The sequence below is a fragment of the Stegodyphus dumicola genome, chromosome 7 (assembly GCF_044657685.1).
Source record: "Stegodyphus dumicola isolate Sdum_Otavi_A_Nest chromosome 7, ASM4465768v1".
In the NCBI taxonomy this organism is placed as follows: Eukaryota; Metazoa; Arthropoda; class Arachnida; order Araneae; family Eresidae; genus Stegodyphus; species Stegodyphus dumicola.
The window spans coordinates 159,133,638-159,149,858 of record NC_140774.1 but is presented as its reverse complement, the minus strand read 5'-3'; the positions used below and the strand labels follow the sequence as shown (position 1 = coordinate 159,149,858).

General features: G+C 32.1%; 1 protein-coding gene across 1 annotated transcript in view; it reads left to right on the top strand.

Moving 5' to 3' along the window:
* The first annotated feature begins 845 nt into the window (after positions 1 to 845).
* The window catches only part of LOC118188404 (solute carrier family 25 member 35-like), a 30,214-nt gene continuing 14,838 nt past the window's right edge, over positions 846 to 16,221 (top strand). The window contains exons 1-2 of the mRNA XM_035358834.2: positions 846 to 1,693; positions 10,304 to 10,522. Coding sequence (XP_035214725.1) covers positions 1,319 to 1,693; positions 10,304 to 10,522 — 594 coding nt within the window. The 5' untranslated portion in view covers positions 846 to 1,318. The remainder of the gene's footprint in view (positions 1,694 to 10,303; positions 10,523 to 16,221) is intronic.

Sequence of the window (16,221 nt, the reverse complement as noted above, 5' to 3'; positions counted from 1 at the left end):
AAACGCCAAACAAAACGATCTCAAAAAGCTGCAGATTATCCAGAACAAGTTTCTCCGAATCATCACAGGAGCCCCATACTACATCAGAAATAAAAACCTGCATCGAAATTTAAAAATTGAATATGTGACAACGTACATTAACAAGCTTAACGAAAACTTCTACAAAAAAGCAAACCATAATAGCACAGCAGACTTCTCCAACAGTTTAAATTACGAAATCATAGAGGACGATTACTTCAATAGACCCTTCACCGCTCATACTATTAACATGTTAAATTTCCACACAAATTAAGCAGCATTCACTAGGGTCAGTTTCTGAGAGGGTGACCACCTCACGTGATTGACCTGACCACTGCAAAGATCAAGGATCAAGGAAGTGCAATTTACGGAGTTCATAGGCAATTACGCCTTTACCTCCACATCTTCAAAGGAAATTAAATCGTCCGAAAGAGGGTATTGTCAAATAAGGTAAAAATTTTGATAAGCCGAATGACTTGGAGTAAGTGCCTTCGCACTGAGTCAAAAAAAAAGGCAAAAAACTCAGAAGGTCTTAATTTTGCGCCGAAAAAGGGCCAGAAAAATTTAGATAGGGGCAGCCAGAAAAATTTTGACTAGAAAAATAAAAGGTGAAGTTTCCTTGAACCTTGATAATCATTTTCTTTGCAGACCACTGCAAAGAGTCTCGCTTTAAACAACCAGCGCTGTCTTCTGATTCGCCAGCCCATGATCCTGGCTCTCCGCCCACTTACTGTGAATTTCTTTTTAATCGACATCACCGCCACCAGATGGCGACACAGTGGACTGATGCTACTTCATTCTTTTCCTCTCACTCACAGCTCCCTCCATGGGATTTATTCAGGTTTTTCTCATCACCATGCCCATTGTGGATTTACAACAGGTTTACAGGGAAGTACTGCAAAAGCAGTAGACCCCTTGTATAAATACTTCTGTATCAAAGTATGTTGCGACTAAGGAGCACTCTACTCTACTCTACGGGCACTTTTTACTTCCATCTGCTATTTTTGCAAGAATGCTCTTCCATTGTATGTATGACCGTAACTGCAATTTATGAGCCTTATAAATTTTTCAGCGCTAATGACTTCGACTTTGTACGACAGTATGTCAGCATTAACCTTAATCTTTACTGACATTTATCGTTTTATCTTTAATGCCGAAAAATATTTATATAATTGCTTCGGATTTCGCTACAACATGCCATGTAGAAGTCTTTATCAGATCGTCACTGAGTGTGGCAGATTTACCCAACCGCCAAACCAAAACTTTTGCTTTGTGCCATATATCTGATAACTGAATCCATATGGAATTTGTTATCGGAGGGGCAGCAGCATGTTGTGCAGGTGTATTTACTAATCCTCTCGAGGTTGTTAAAACGCGTTTGCAGCTACAAGGAGAATTAAAAAGTCGTGGTGTATATACAAAACATTATAAGAATGCATTCCATGCTTTTTATGTGGTAGCCAAAAGTGATGGAATTCTTGCATTACAAAAAGGATTAGTACCAGCTTTATGGTACCAGTTGTTTATGAATGGTGTGCGACTTGGATCATTTGATTTTATGCAGAAAAGTGGTTTAATAGTAAATGCTAAAAATGAAGTTAGTTTTCCCAGGAGTGTTGCTGCTGGTGCTGCTGCAGGTTGTATTGGAGCATTAGTGGGAAGTCCATTTTATATGGTTTGTTGTTATAATTGTTTTTTTCTTCATGTCTTATTAATTATATTTGCATTATTTAAAATGGATCATTTTTGTATGTGGAATATAATAATTGCCAGTTTAGATATATATTTTATAAATTTTGCATAATTATATAATTCTCAGGCATTTTATTTTCATGAATTAATTTTTAACTTTTTCAAATTATTCAGACATTGTTGAAGATATTTATAAAAAAATTCTACTTCCTTGATAACTTCTTTTGTTGAATTCTTTTTAGAGTTAAATATAGCATTTACCATCATGTCTAAATTTTATGAGTTAATGATGACATGAAAAATGTGTTTTATTTTTTTAATATATTGTATAATCCTTATTTAGTAATTGAAATTTGTATTTTAAATTGTGATGAATAAAGGAACTTTTCTTTTGATATATTGGTACATTTTGTGTTACTGGGGCATTTAGCACTAAACATAAAAGTTGAGCAAAAACCTGGATGGTGGTATCCTTAATAATGTATAGAAGTTAATGAAAACAACAAATATTTTATATATAAAGAATATATGATACTCTTCTGTTATCGGGACTGGATTCAGAAATTTTATGTATGTACATGTGTGTGTATACACACATTGATACTTATGTACATGTGTGAATACCTGAACATCTGAACACTTATATCTGTACGTACATGTATACATACATACATTTCTGAATCCAGTTTCGGTAACAGAAGAGTACCAAATTCAATATATGTATGATATTTAATATGTGCAAAGTAAAATTAATGCATCTCTGTGATGGTTTTTAAAGCGAAAGCAGATCGCTGTGTACGATGAGAGAAAAAAGCTTATTTGTACATGTATAAAAATTTTGTTCTTCCCATGTACATAGCATTTTATGCCGACTTGTTTCCTTGAAAAAGATTGGAGAATTATGTAAGCTCAGCATCGCACACAGCTTTGGAATCAAATACATTAAATATCATATGCATTATTATTGATTAAATATCATATGCATTATCATTGTACAGCTATTTATTATGTGATATAAATAGGCTAGCGCATTTGGAGAATGGTGTCTCGTTAACAGAAAAGTACCATAATGTTAAAAATATTTGCTGATTTAAGATGAATATTAATAGTTTGGCAATCTTTTTTTCAAAACCTGTTCACGGTATTCGAACCTTGGACTGAACTAGCAGTGTTCAGTGATTTTAACGCTGGGCCACTGAAGGGCTATTAACAAAGAACTGGGTAAAACTATTGCTTCTTTCCACTCGATAAGTAGTTTTACCCAGTTCTTTGTTAATAGCCCTTCAGTGGCCCAGCGTTAAAATCACTGAACACTGCTAGTTCAGTCCAAGGTTCGAATACCGTGAACAGGCTGGCTGCATGGGTGATTTCATGGTTTTTCCCATGTGTAATGTGTATACGAGTAAGTTTTCCTTAGAACGTCCTCCACAAAGGCATGCCTCCCCTTAGGCAGATAGCCTTCGAGACTTTGTTTTAATCACACAAGACTGAGATAAGATCTTTGTTTAAGCATGATTTCTCCAAAAACTTAAATATTTTTTATTAAATGTAGAAATTAATGCAGAAAACATAAGAGTCCTTTAATAACAGTTAATAAAAAAAGGCTTTAATTTTCGGTCTGTTTAAAATTTAAAACTTATTCCTGATCAGTTCCTCATCTGAAAAATTCTTCAGTTATATCCTTTATGAAAGAAATTGAAAAAGCATGTTTACACTATCTTATTAAATTGTACTATTATCATGGTGCAATTGGGGATTTTTGTAAAGAAGAAAAAGGATGATGATGTTAGAATTGAAAGAACATTTATTACATAGATATGTATTTTATATTTTATTTATTTCTGGGGGCATTTTAGGACGTTAAGAATAGATTCCAAGCAATTGTTATTTTCCTGATTTTGCAATGAAATGCTGTATTACTGTAGAAATTTTATTTCAGTTTCTTTATTATTGGCAGGTCTCATATGTGCATATTTTAAAATTGGGTTTGAAATTTAAAAAAAAAAAAAAAAAAAATGCAATTCGACTATAAAAACCCATTAGAACTTGAAGTACAATAAAGTGAAACACCTACAGAAATGGTAATGTTGCTTGTTAAAACTTAAAAGTTTTTATATGTATGATGAGCAGAGTTTGGCACATTCCGAAAATTTAATTTTTTCTGCTAAGGTGATTGCATTTGTATCTAAATATGCCAGTTTCATTAAAAACTTTTTAATATTTAAAATACATGTATACATAGCTGTCAGTTCTGCCTGTTTCTCATCAAATCTCCTGGCTTCCCAGTAAGCAACGCCAATTTTCCCCTTTTTAACTTTTTAGCCCTTATCAAGGAAAACGTTTCTCAATAAATGAAACTTAAATTGAGCAAAGCCCCATCCCCAAAATCCTAGTTATTAAACTTTTAATCCTTTAAATACAGTCAAAAGTCGTTAATCCAGACTCGTCGGGACTTCGGCGATTCCAGATTATAGATCATCAGTTTAAATCTGATAAGTTGGCATGCAGAAATTATAAAATTAAAAGTATGAAACCATAATTTATGAAATAAAGAACAGTTATGATCTAAAGGGTATCAAAATTTACAAAAAAAAAAAGCTTAATATTTATTTGTTTACATTATTAAACATTTCTTTTAATGTAAGTTGTTTAATTTGCTTCGTTTTTTATGTGATAATACATTCTCTTTAATTCTATAAACAGACATAATTTCTTGTTCAGTTACAAAGTTCCGCTGTTCAAGTCCTATAATTGCTGTGTCTACTGACTAATTTGTCAATCGAAATTTTTTCGTTTTTAATAATCTCTGTTACTTTCTTCGCTATCGGAAGCGAATTATAATGACAAGGAATTTGATTTAAATCATATCAAAGACGGAGTACATCGAGATGAAATACTACATTTAGTAAGGAATTATAAGCCAAATAAAATAACATCTGCCCTGAAGATAAGGATAGTGCTGACAGATCAACTTCCAATTCATTGCGCACGCCGGCGTTAAAGATAAACAAAGTTTAGATAAACAAATGTTAAAGTTTAGATAAACAAACGTTAAAGTTTAGATAAACAAAGGATATGCCTTTATGCATTTTTTGCAGCAATTCCACTTTTTGTTTAATGAACTTCAAAACATACTTTCGCTTTGTAGATCCTTTACATATTAATAAATATATATCAGAAATTCTATTTGACATAATCGAAAGTTCAAGCTTACTTTAATAAAATTGCTCTAACAGTCTGCAAAAAATAATAAGCCAGATCCAATTCGATTAATGAACAACACAATCTGCAACATTAACTGAAATAGATAATTAGATAATTTTAGCTTAGCTTATACCGTCCGTTATACATTAAACGCGCACTCGTAAACGTATTTTGTGCACGCGCACAAGCATATTCGCAGCTGTAAAGGTCTTACGTGCATGCGTCAATGCAGAAAGTTTGTAGCTTTGAGGTCCGGATTATGGGTGTCTGAATTAACGACTTTTGACTGTACTAGTTTATTAAAATTTATTAGATCTGCATTGTCTTAATTTAGTGTAGACATCTGTAGAAATTTTTATGAGAATTCAGTCAGTGTTTAATCAATTAATATTTGAATTAATTTTGTACTACTTCAGGTATATATGATACATTAGTAAGTTTATCCCATACAAGTATGTGTGTAAATTACTTTTATTTTCATCATATGTAATAATACTTTGATAAATAAAAGCATTCCTTCCTTACTGAGGTTTTTTTCAGTATAAAAGTGTAAGAAAATTATGAAATGGAATTAGCCAAAGGGCATAATATTCAGATTATTTAATTAATATATTTTAAATCAAATTCATGTCAGAAATAATTTACAACCTGTACTGTGCATTATGAAAGGTATTTATATTAAATCAGAGTTCTGGGATAGCATCATCATACAACACTAAAATCAGCCAGTTAAACTCTCAGTTATGTGCGAGAAACTCCTGTTTTTTAATTTGTCAAGAATGGCAGGAGTGTGTGGGGGGGAAGAAATGTTGTTTAAAATATGATTTATTTCTGCTTTTCATGCCTTCTTCTTTTTACGGTCCTCGTTTTGTAGATGGCGCCAAGGTTGTTGATAAATAACCAATGCAAACCATCTTCAAATGGCTAGCAGTCTTAATGATGATCTTTCGTAGTTTGCTTGTGCTAAGAAGAAATTCTTATAAACCATGTGATATCTTCTTTTCTTTTTTTTATATAATTTTTAACAATAGCTCCTGGCTGGATTTACGTATAAGCTACAGCTTTAAGGCTCCCACTTTTTTTTTGGACCCCTCCTAAAAATTAAAATATAGTATAAATAGTATTAAAATATATTATAACAGACTTATAAAGGGCACCATATCTTAAATAGCTTAGGGCTTGATCAAGTGTAAATCTGGCTTTGAAAAGCTCTAAGTATGAAATATGTTTAGAAAGAGATCGAACTGTTTTTAAATAGCACGCTAACAAGTAGAGGAAGCATGCTGTGGCTACTGAATACATGCAGCAGGTTTAAACAATGAACTGAACCACAGTCGTTGAAGTGAGCACATACACAAACTCTTTGTTAGATTAGTGCTAAAGTGATAATGAAAGAGCTTGAAGAAACACGTGTGTATGAAATTTTCGTACAAACTTTGCAAAACTCTCACAGAGATTTCAGTTACTTAACCAAGCATATGGTGAGGACTGTATGAGTTGCATGCAATACTACGAGTAGTTAAAGCATTTTCCAACATAGCAGAATGTCGGTCAGTAATGATCCCAAGCTTGGCTGACCTTCCACATCAACAGATGATGACCATGCTCAGAGAGTTTGTGGAAATCAATATTTAATTGTTCAAGAAGTTACTGACAAATTCAGCATTAGCATAGGATCATGCAATTAAATTTTGAGTGACAAGAGATGCGTCGTGTCAGTGAAAAAATTCAGGCTAACATTTGCCGACTGATGATCAGAAATAGACCCATTTTTAAATTGGCCAATGACAATGAAACTTTTTAAAGAACATCATAACAGTTGACGTAGGTTTATGCTTGTGATATTGAGACAAAGGTGCAATCATCACTGAGATATTTTAGCCTGATATGAGCGCTCAGATAGCACTTAAGCAACAAGCTACAAATTTGAACTCGTAACTGTGGTAAGGTGTGCTCTGTGTAAAGACACTGTAATGCATGTAGTATCTGCTCATCTCCATGGTTTTTGTCTGTATTTTCAAATAACCATCTTCTTTTAAATGCCTACAATAACTTTTATTTCACCAAGTTCTGTGTTAATCTTATACAGTACAAAGTCCATAATCTGGACTCGTCGGGACTTCAATTCCAGATTAAGGGTTTTTCCAGATTATAGATCATCAATTTAAATCTAGTAAGATGGCATGCAGAAATTATACAATTAAAAATATGAAACCGTAATTTATGAAATAAAGAGCAATTATGATCTAAAGGGTATAAAAATTTACAAAAAAAGGCTTAATATTTATTTGTTTACTTTATTAAACATTTCTTTCAATTTAAGTTGCTTCGTTTTTGTGCTAAATGCGCATGTGTAAATATTAAATGTGCATGCGTAAACGCATTAGACGGATGCGTAAAGCATACAAAAAAAAGTTTGTGACTTTGAGGTCCGGATTATAGATCATTCCGGATAATGGATGTCCGTATTACAGACTTTGTACTGTACATGTTTCCTTGCTTTGTGTCTTACCTGTTGCAGTGTTTACTTTATTATTTGCACTTGTTGCATTATTGAAATTATTATTATTATTGCTGCTACTTGATAAAGTTATACAGCTGCTTTTAAGCTTTTGGCAATGAAGAAAGCAAAAGAAATTGAAAATCGGGCTGTGGCTAGAGAATTTCAGGTTTGGCTAGAGTTTAGTGGTGGTGGAAGTATGTACCAGAGTTAGAGAAAATGTCTAAGAATAAAAGATTTTGTCATATTGACATCTGTTTTGGAAGACAAATTAGAGAAATGGACTAGAGAACAAAGAAAAAAGGGATTGTCAGTTTCTACAGTTAAAATTCGCCTCCAAGCAAAAGTAATTGCTCTGCAAATGGGCATTAAAAACTTTGCTGATGGTTTTCAGTGGTTCAGATTCATGAAACAAATTGCATTATCCATCAGGATCAAAACAATACTTGGACAGATGCATTCCATGGAGTAACTTGGGGAGAAAAAAAAAAAAAAAAGTCCTTTTTTTTGGAGCACAAATGTAAGAAAATTGAAGAACGAAATTTGGAACAGGGCAAATAATATGGATGAACTGCCCATTACTTTTGGTGATTTTCCGAGTTGAACCATTTATTCAACAGGTGTAAAAACTATGTGTTAACAATGAGAAATGAAAAGACCTTTGGGTTGTGCTGCTAATTGGAGGGAAATTAACCCATTTGAACATTTAAAAAAAAAAAAAATTTCCAAAAGAAAACTTCCTTTAAGAGGTCATTAGTTGTGGCAACGAAAAGGATGGGTGGGCAAAGAAAAAATGTTTTGGTTGAGAAATTTATTAAAAACAGAAAGATGCTTTTACCCAATTTCGAGTACTCATCATTCTGGATTCAGTGCTGTCTAGTGGATGCTGTAAAACCTGAAGTAAAAAACTTAGCACTGATGTCTCGGTGAAACCAGAAGGGCTTACAAAAATTATACAGCCACCAGATCTCACCATCAGTAGAGTTTTCAAGCATGAACTATAAAAGTAGCGGGAGGAATGGAGGCGATGCAGATTCCATTTCATCACAAATTCCAGATGAATGAGAAAAGCTTCATATGAGTGGGTTGCTTTATGGGTCAATAAAGCATGGCAGTCAGTCCGAGCTGATATGATCCTATCATCTTTAGTTAAATCGGAAATCATGAAAAAGAAAATGAAGATAGCAACCTTGAAAGAAATTATTTGAAACAGATTGATGAAAGTGCTCTTGATGCTCATTTTTTCAGATTATTTAATACTTATATTGATGAATCATATTTTGAAGGTTTTGTATGAATAAAGGTAGTTTATTTTAATTGTAAAATTATATTTTATTATTCAATTTGCATATTCTTTTTGATAGTATGGTAATTTATGGGGATAGATAAAGTTTACTGAACGTGTAAAAAAATATCTATTAGAAATCAGCACAGGTCATCACAGGTTTGGGCAAGTTCAAGGTAACATGTTTGTTAATTTTTTATTTATTCATGTATTACTGCTTGTAGTTGTGTTGAAAATGTTATGAAATGTTATCAATGATGAGTACATTATTATGGAAGATTTTCTCTGAATACTTGTATATTAAATGCCATGTTCTGGGATGCTTTGTCACAATATGTATGGCAGTGCGGCTCATTCGGTGAACTTTATAATTTTTTTGCGAGTTATCATGTGTGTGGCATATACAGCAAGGCAGCTTCTCTGCCCAAAATTAGGGTAAAACTTGCATATTAACAAAAGCATTTGATGATTTGATTGTCAAAGGTGGCAAATGAAGAAAAATTTATGTTTTGACAACTAGTTTAGTGATTTCAGATTTGTAAAAGCACAGCGATTTATTATTTACTATCTGTTGGGAAGAGCAACTAACACCAATTAAGTGATGGGGAAGTAACCAGATCTGTAGCTACAGTTTTCAGCACCCAGGGACAAGTGAAGATCTCGTACCCTATTGTTTGTCAAGAATGGAAAACATTTCATTCTAAAAATTTGCAACATCAGTTTGGCGCCCCCTGGATGCTGCACCCAGGGACAGATGTTCCTCCTTGCTCCTCTCTAGGTATGCCCTGGAAGCAATTTACCCTTTTTGAAAATATAACTTCGAATGGAACAGTTTTATGAGAACGTTTTTTCTCTGTATCTTATTTGATAACCAAATAAACAAATAGGCAGGCCTAAAAAATTATGGACATGAACAAAAATCTTTCCCAGTATGAACGAAAATCTGTTCATATTGGGAAAAAACAAAACCAACAGGTTTTTCATTATCACTGGATATTTGGCAGATTATACTGAGAAATCAGTAAATTCTTTCTCACCAAGGCTCCAAATAGAGAGTCAATCCCACTAATGACAAGAATCATTGGCCACATATCAGAAGGATGAATATAATTTTATGTAGATTAGATTATTATATTTTGTTATTATTTATATATTATTAGAGCATATATTATGGAGAAACTGAAAATGCAGTTTAGAAGCATTTACTGTGAACCGTAAATATTTTGTTGATCCGAGAGCAGCTGTTATAAAGTGTTGAAAGATTAGTGCTCTGCAAAGTAGTAGAATAAAAGTCGGTGAGATATAGTTCACCTTCAGCATGAATCTTTCTTTGCGTAGTTCATGCGGCAGAAGTCCTTGGGAGAAAAAATGCATCGGTGCCATTATAAAAATATTCATGGAAACCTAAAAGTTATGTGAGAAGTAAACATGAAGTTGGTGATAATTGTGGTGCTAACTTGACCTTTTTTGATATATGGGGGCCCTAAGGAAGTACTATAATTTCTATTGCAGTACACTTTTTTTGTGTATATTTTTCTCAATTATTTTTATACATTTATATTTCTGTTGATGTAGAAGGCCAATAATAAACTTTTCTTCATTAGATTAAAACACAGCTTCAAGCTCAGTCATCATCTGTAGTTGCTGTTGGATTTCAGCATAAACATCAAGGAATGATGGAAGCTTTTAGATGTGTTATTATTCAGCATGGTCCTTTAGCATTGTGGAGGGGAGCCAGTGCTGCTATGGCTAGAGTAACTTGTGGATCAGCTGCTCAATTAGCAACATTTTCAAAATCTAAATGTTGGATTGAAAGTTTGCAGGTAAGCATATATATGTTTTTTGGGTAATCTTTGGTGGGGGAGGGGGTATGAGTTTCATGAAATATTTTTTCAGCAGCAATTATAAAGGCAGTTAGTTGTTTAGTAGTGTTTCTCAATGTTGAAAAATTAAATTTGTCACCAACATTTACCAGCTTCAACTAAAACCTTTCAAACCAAAGATTATCTGTTTGGATACTTTCTGATTATCCACTCTTTTTTCAATAACGTGTAGAATTGCTTTTTGTTTTGTTTTTTGGTATTGCATGCAACAATAGTTAACCATTGCATGCACATGTCATATATTCGTTTGAGTACACGTGAATTTAGGGAATTTATATTTAATCTGCATTTTGCTGAAAAATATTCACCAGGTGTAAATATATAAATATCAGCCATAGTTTTTTTATATAAAATTTTTTAAAGCTTTTTTGTACTTTCAGATTGATTATTATCCCTGAAAAATCATGAACTTGCTGCTGATTTTAGAGAGAATTTGCAAACTAATTGGTGGCAAATTTTTCACAAAGCAAATGCATGAAAGGCAACAGCATTTTCAAAAAGGCAGCACATTAAGAATTCCGTGCAAGAGCAATCGATGATTAAAATTGAAAGAAGATGAAATAACGCTAATAAAATACTTACCTTTTTTAAGAAATCCTCCTTTTTTGCATAAAAAAATAACCAAAGAATTGTACACATTTGACATCCATACTAATTTGGCATTAAGCACTGGCTAAATCAGATGTGCTACATGTGTACCAATGTTTCCACATAAATATTTTTGGTGACATAACTATTTTGGCAATGCAGTGCTTTTTCAGATCATTTTAGTAGAGATTCAGATAATCAGAAAATACTGCTTTTTTATTATTTATTAACAGAATAATATCTGTGTCCTGCAGAATTAAGCAAAGATAAGTTTTTCATTAATTCACAAAGTTGCCAATATGTTGTAGACCTTTATGAAGGTGTAAATATTCTGAAAGTTCACACCTATTTGGTGCTTCATTATTAAAGTAGACGCCACATAAATTTCTGGTGACATTTATAAAAGTTGTTTTGAAGATCTGTAATTTGATCACCAATTATACAATTATGTGTTCTGTTCAATAATGTGGATAGTTTTTGAAAATGTAGGCTACCACGTATACTCACTTTCTGATCAGTAATGTGGGTAAATAAACACATATATTAACAATTTTAAAATATACAAGTCTTACAATAATTTAATACAGTAGAAGTCCAGAAATCCGCAAAGCTTGGGACCAGAGGTTGTGTGGATTTTAGGATTTTGCGGATTTCAGGACAGAAAAAATAAATCATAATATTCAGACTATAAGTGCAAAATAAGTAAGGCATATTAGATACGTTTAATTAAATTATTATATACATTATTGCAATAACTTATTATATGCATTAAATTATTATTACATATATAAATTGATTATATTATTCATTGTATTATATATACACAGCATTGAGGTTTGCCGATTTCGCCTCATGCAAAAATTTTCGGTTTTGGATTCCGGTATTAGAATCACTGTTACTGTAAAATCTCAACAGCTTTTCTTTATTTTTCCGTATATCATACACAATCGTATCGCAATTCCATACGATTCTGCTATAAACCGAGGAGTAGCACTTGTCTCCATCTTTTGCAGAATTTGCACTTTTTGCATTACCGTCAATGTAACGTGTTTACGTGTTTCAATGTTGCAAGCAGTAAAATCATGAGTGCGTTTCTTATTTGTAAATGTATTAAAAAGGGCTGAAATTTAAAATATTCTTAATTTATCCACAAAATATACGAATAAAAAAAAAGGTAGCACTAAATAATCTCATGAAATAACAAAGCTCAGAAAATACAACAATGTGAATCGTGAACTTGAAAGAAGAGTTGAGTGAATCGTCTGCTTTTTTACCTCGATGCAGATTAGAGGGGGAAAAACTTTTATCATGATGTCAATAATTTGGTATTCCTGTTATGACTCATCGTTATTCATTAATTATGACGTCATTATTTGGTGAGTATATTTTCTTCGATATTTTGTACTCAATGTTGCAGTTTCCGGAACCTATAAACTGAATGTTTATATTTTGAGACCCAACGCGGATTTCAGGTCGACGGATTTTTGCTATTTGACAGTATATTTTATGTGCTTAACTATATGTTATATACTGTCAAAAGTCTTTAATCTGGACTTCCATTATCCGGAATTATCTATAATCCGGACCTCAAAGCTACAAACTTTCTGCTCATGCGTCAACGCATAATACCTTTACGCATGCGCATATGCGTTTACGCATGCACATAATACATTTACACATGGGCGTTCAATGTATAACGGATGGTATAAGCTAAGCTAAAATTATCTAATTATCTATTTTAGTTAATGTTACAGATTGCGTTGTTCCTTAATCTTTTAACTGGATCCGGCTTATTATTTTTTGCAGACTGTTAGAGCAATTTTATAAAAGTAAGCTTGAACTTTCGATTATGTCAAAAAGAATTTCCAATTCTGGAGTTACCAAAGGATCTACAAAGAAAAAGCATGTTTCGATGTCCATCAAACAAAAAGTGGAATTGCTGCAAAAAATGAATAAAGGCATATCCTTTGTTTCTCTAACCATTCCGAAATCTGTTTATCAATTTCATGCTGCTCTGTGGGGAGGGAGGACGTCACGGCACACAATGAACTGGAAATTGATCTGTCAGCACTAGCTTTATCTTCAAGGCAGATGTTTTTATTTTATTAGGCTTATAATTCCTTACTAAATGTACTAGTATTTCATCTTGATGTACTCCGTCTTTGATATGATTTAAATCAAATTCCCCGTCATTATAAATATCACGAATACACATCAAATAGTTTTCTGGTTGCAGCTTTCTAATTTCGACTATGCGTAATGTATGCTTTACGCATGCGCGCATTGAAAGAAAAGTTTAATAAAGTAAACAAATAAATATTAAGCTTTTTTTTTTTTTTTTTCTTTTTGTATATTTTGGTATCCTTTAGATCATAATTGCTCTTTATTTCATAAATTACGGTTTCATATTTATAATTTCTGCATGCCATCTTACCAGATTTAAACTGATGATCTATAATCCGGAATCGCCGAAGACCCGACGAGTCAGGATTAAAAACTTTTGACTGTAATAGCAGCAGCACAAAATCTTTAAAAGGTCCACCAGGTAACAGATTTTTCACCAAGTAACACATCAGCTGCTATTGAGTATTAAAAAAAATAATGGTTGCTTTTTCTTTTTTACTGGAAGAGACATAGATTGGGAATAGAATATTTCACAGTGAATCAGTCATGTTATTTCATTGGTCTCTACTCTAGGTGACACATCCAATCTTTTGTACGCTTGTATAGTGCAAAATCATATGAGAAATGCCGAAGATGGATTGTCTGCCAATAGTGACCATTTAATGGAATTCAAGTAAATTACATGCATCCTAGATGATTTCTACTATGCTACATCTATTTTTAGTTTATGCCTGCTGTTTAATTATACATAATTATTTTTTAAGCGCAGTGCTTATTAATTATTTCTAGGTTTTAATTTTAATTTTGAATACTTTAGTTATTTAAAAAGTAATAAATACAAGTATCTTTTTTCTTCTTTTTGTATTTGTTTTATTTCCCGTTTCTCCTTAAAAAAAAAAAAAAAAAAAAAAAAATCTGAAAACATTCAGACTTTAATGTCACACAAGAAGATTTGTTAAAGTGTTTTATGATCTTGTTGAGCTCTTATTTCATCTGCGTGCTCTTGAACTCATTCATGCTTACATAACTTTTTATCTTTTTAACTTTGTTCTTACACATCCCTTTCTTTGCACTTATGCCACATCAACAGCAAAATCACAAAATTTTTAAAAACAGCATACCTTTAAAATTCTTGATACAGTTCTAAATGTTGCTATACAATTTTTAGCCCAAAAGGGCTATTATTCTTGAACCTCACTTTTGTGTCAAATTACTTTTGTTGTCCCTTATCAAATAACTAACAGCTGATACAGCCAACCACCTAAAATAGTTACTATAAAAAAGAAATGTATATATAATGCTTTTAATAAATTCACGTAGTGAAATTTCATGGGTTTGACAGGTTAATTAATAAAAGAAATAAAGAACTGCATTTAGTGCTTTTAAGTTTGTTAACCAATAACAGGCAGATAAAATTTTTAAAAAAATTAATTATCTTACGCTTGACCAAATGACAACATTGGCAAGTGGAAGTTCAAAATATTTTTTATTAGATTCCTTAAAATTCCAGATAAACTGTTATATGTTATCATAAACTTTCTAATATTCGCTATATTATTTCTTCAAAAATAATACATTGCAATAACATTTAGTGGCAGTATCCTTTTATTTGCATTGTTGTATATTTTTTAATTAACTAATATTATTTCTTTACCAATAACACTGGTGCTAAAAAAAGTGATGAATTTCAACGACTCCAATAGATATGGACGAAATTCTAAAGGACTTGCTGTCTAAAGCTAAATTTGATCAAGTTAACTTCATTAATGTGATGAACCTTATAAAAAATTCCATTCTATTTGAGGAAGTCTAATGAAAGCAATATAACTATCTCAAGGATCATCCCGAAGTCAGTGTTACTTTACATTCATGATGGTTGAGGCCCATACCAAGGAAATAAATGTAAAGATCAACCAGTTGTGAATATTTTAGGGCACATAACAAATCTGTTGTTGATTATATGAAATTTAGTAATTTTAATGTTAGTGAAATTTCCATAAATGTTGATAATGGTAATCCCAGTGTAGTTTCTGATATCAGTAGTAAACTTACAGTTTCTATTTTTGATACCTTGTTTTCTGATGTTAATAACAGCAAAAATATAGGAAAATTGGCTAAACCTTCCAGTAGTAACTCTAATGATATATTAAGGAAAAGTAAATCTGAAAAATGAGGTCAGATAATCAAAAATATGTATATATAATGTATAAAAAAATATGTATATATAATGTATAAATATGTATAAAAATATGAATATGAATGGGATTTACTTCTTTAACGTAGGAAGACCACCTATGGATACACCTAATTTGATGCACTGAAAAACAGTACTGATATTGATAATGTAAATAATGTTTTGCAGAAAAGTAGTCCCCCCTGACTTGCCCCTTCCCCCCAAAAAATGGAAACTCAAAACCCAGAGTAAAGAGAATAATGGTGATTCTACCATTAAAATGTAATGAATTCGTGAGGAAACAGAGACGAATTAAATACATTATTCATGGCAAGAATCTCATGACAATTTCTAAAGATACTGCCAGGTGATAGACACACATAGAAAAATCTTACAATATCTGTCTAGTACTAATGTTCGGCACTGTACATTGCGCAGAAAAAAGGGACAGTTCTATATCTCTCGTTCTACTGGGCCAGTTGACAAAATTCAACTTGCGTTTTTCATGTCTTGAAAGCTTGACTTAGAATATATATTAGATTTATATATAGTATTGTTCTAATATAGGTATTTTGACATAATATCAGACTTTTTCTGCCATAACATGCCAATTTTTTTCCATATTTCAATTCTATGACTCAAATTACGCCAAACTTCCAAGTTTTGTAAAAATCATACAAGTTTTTAAAAAAATTAGCTCCTCATTGTTAATTGAGTTTGGTGTATATTTACTGCTAATTGAGCTCCTCATTGT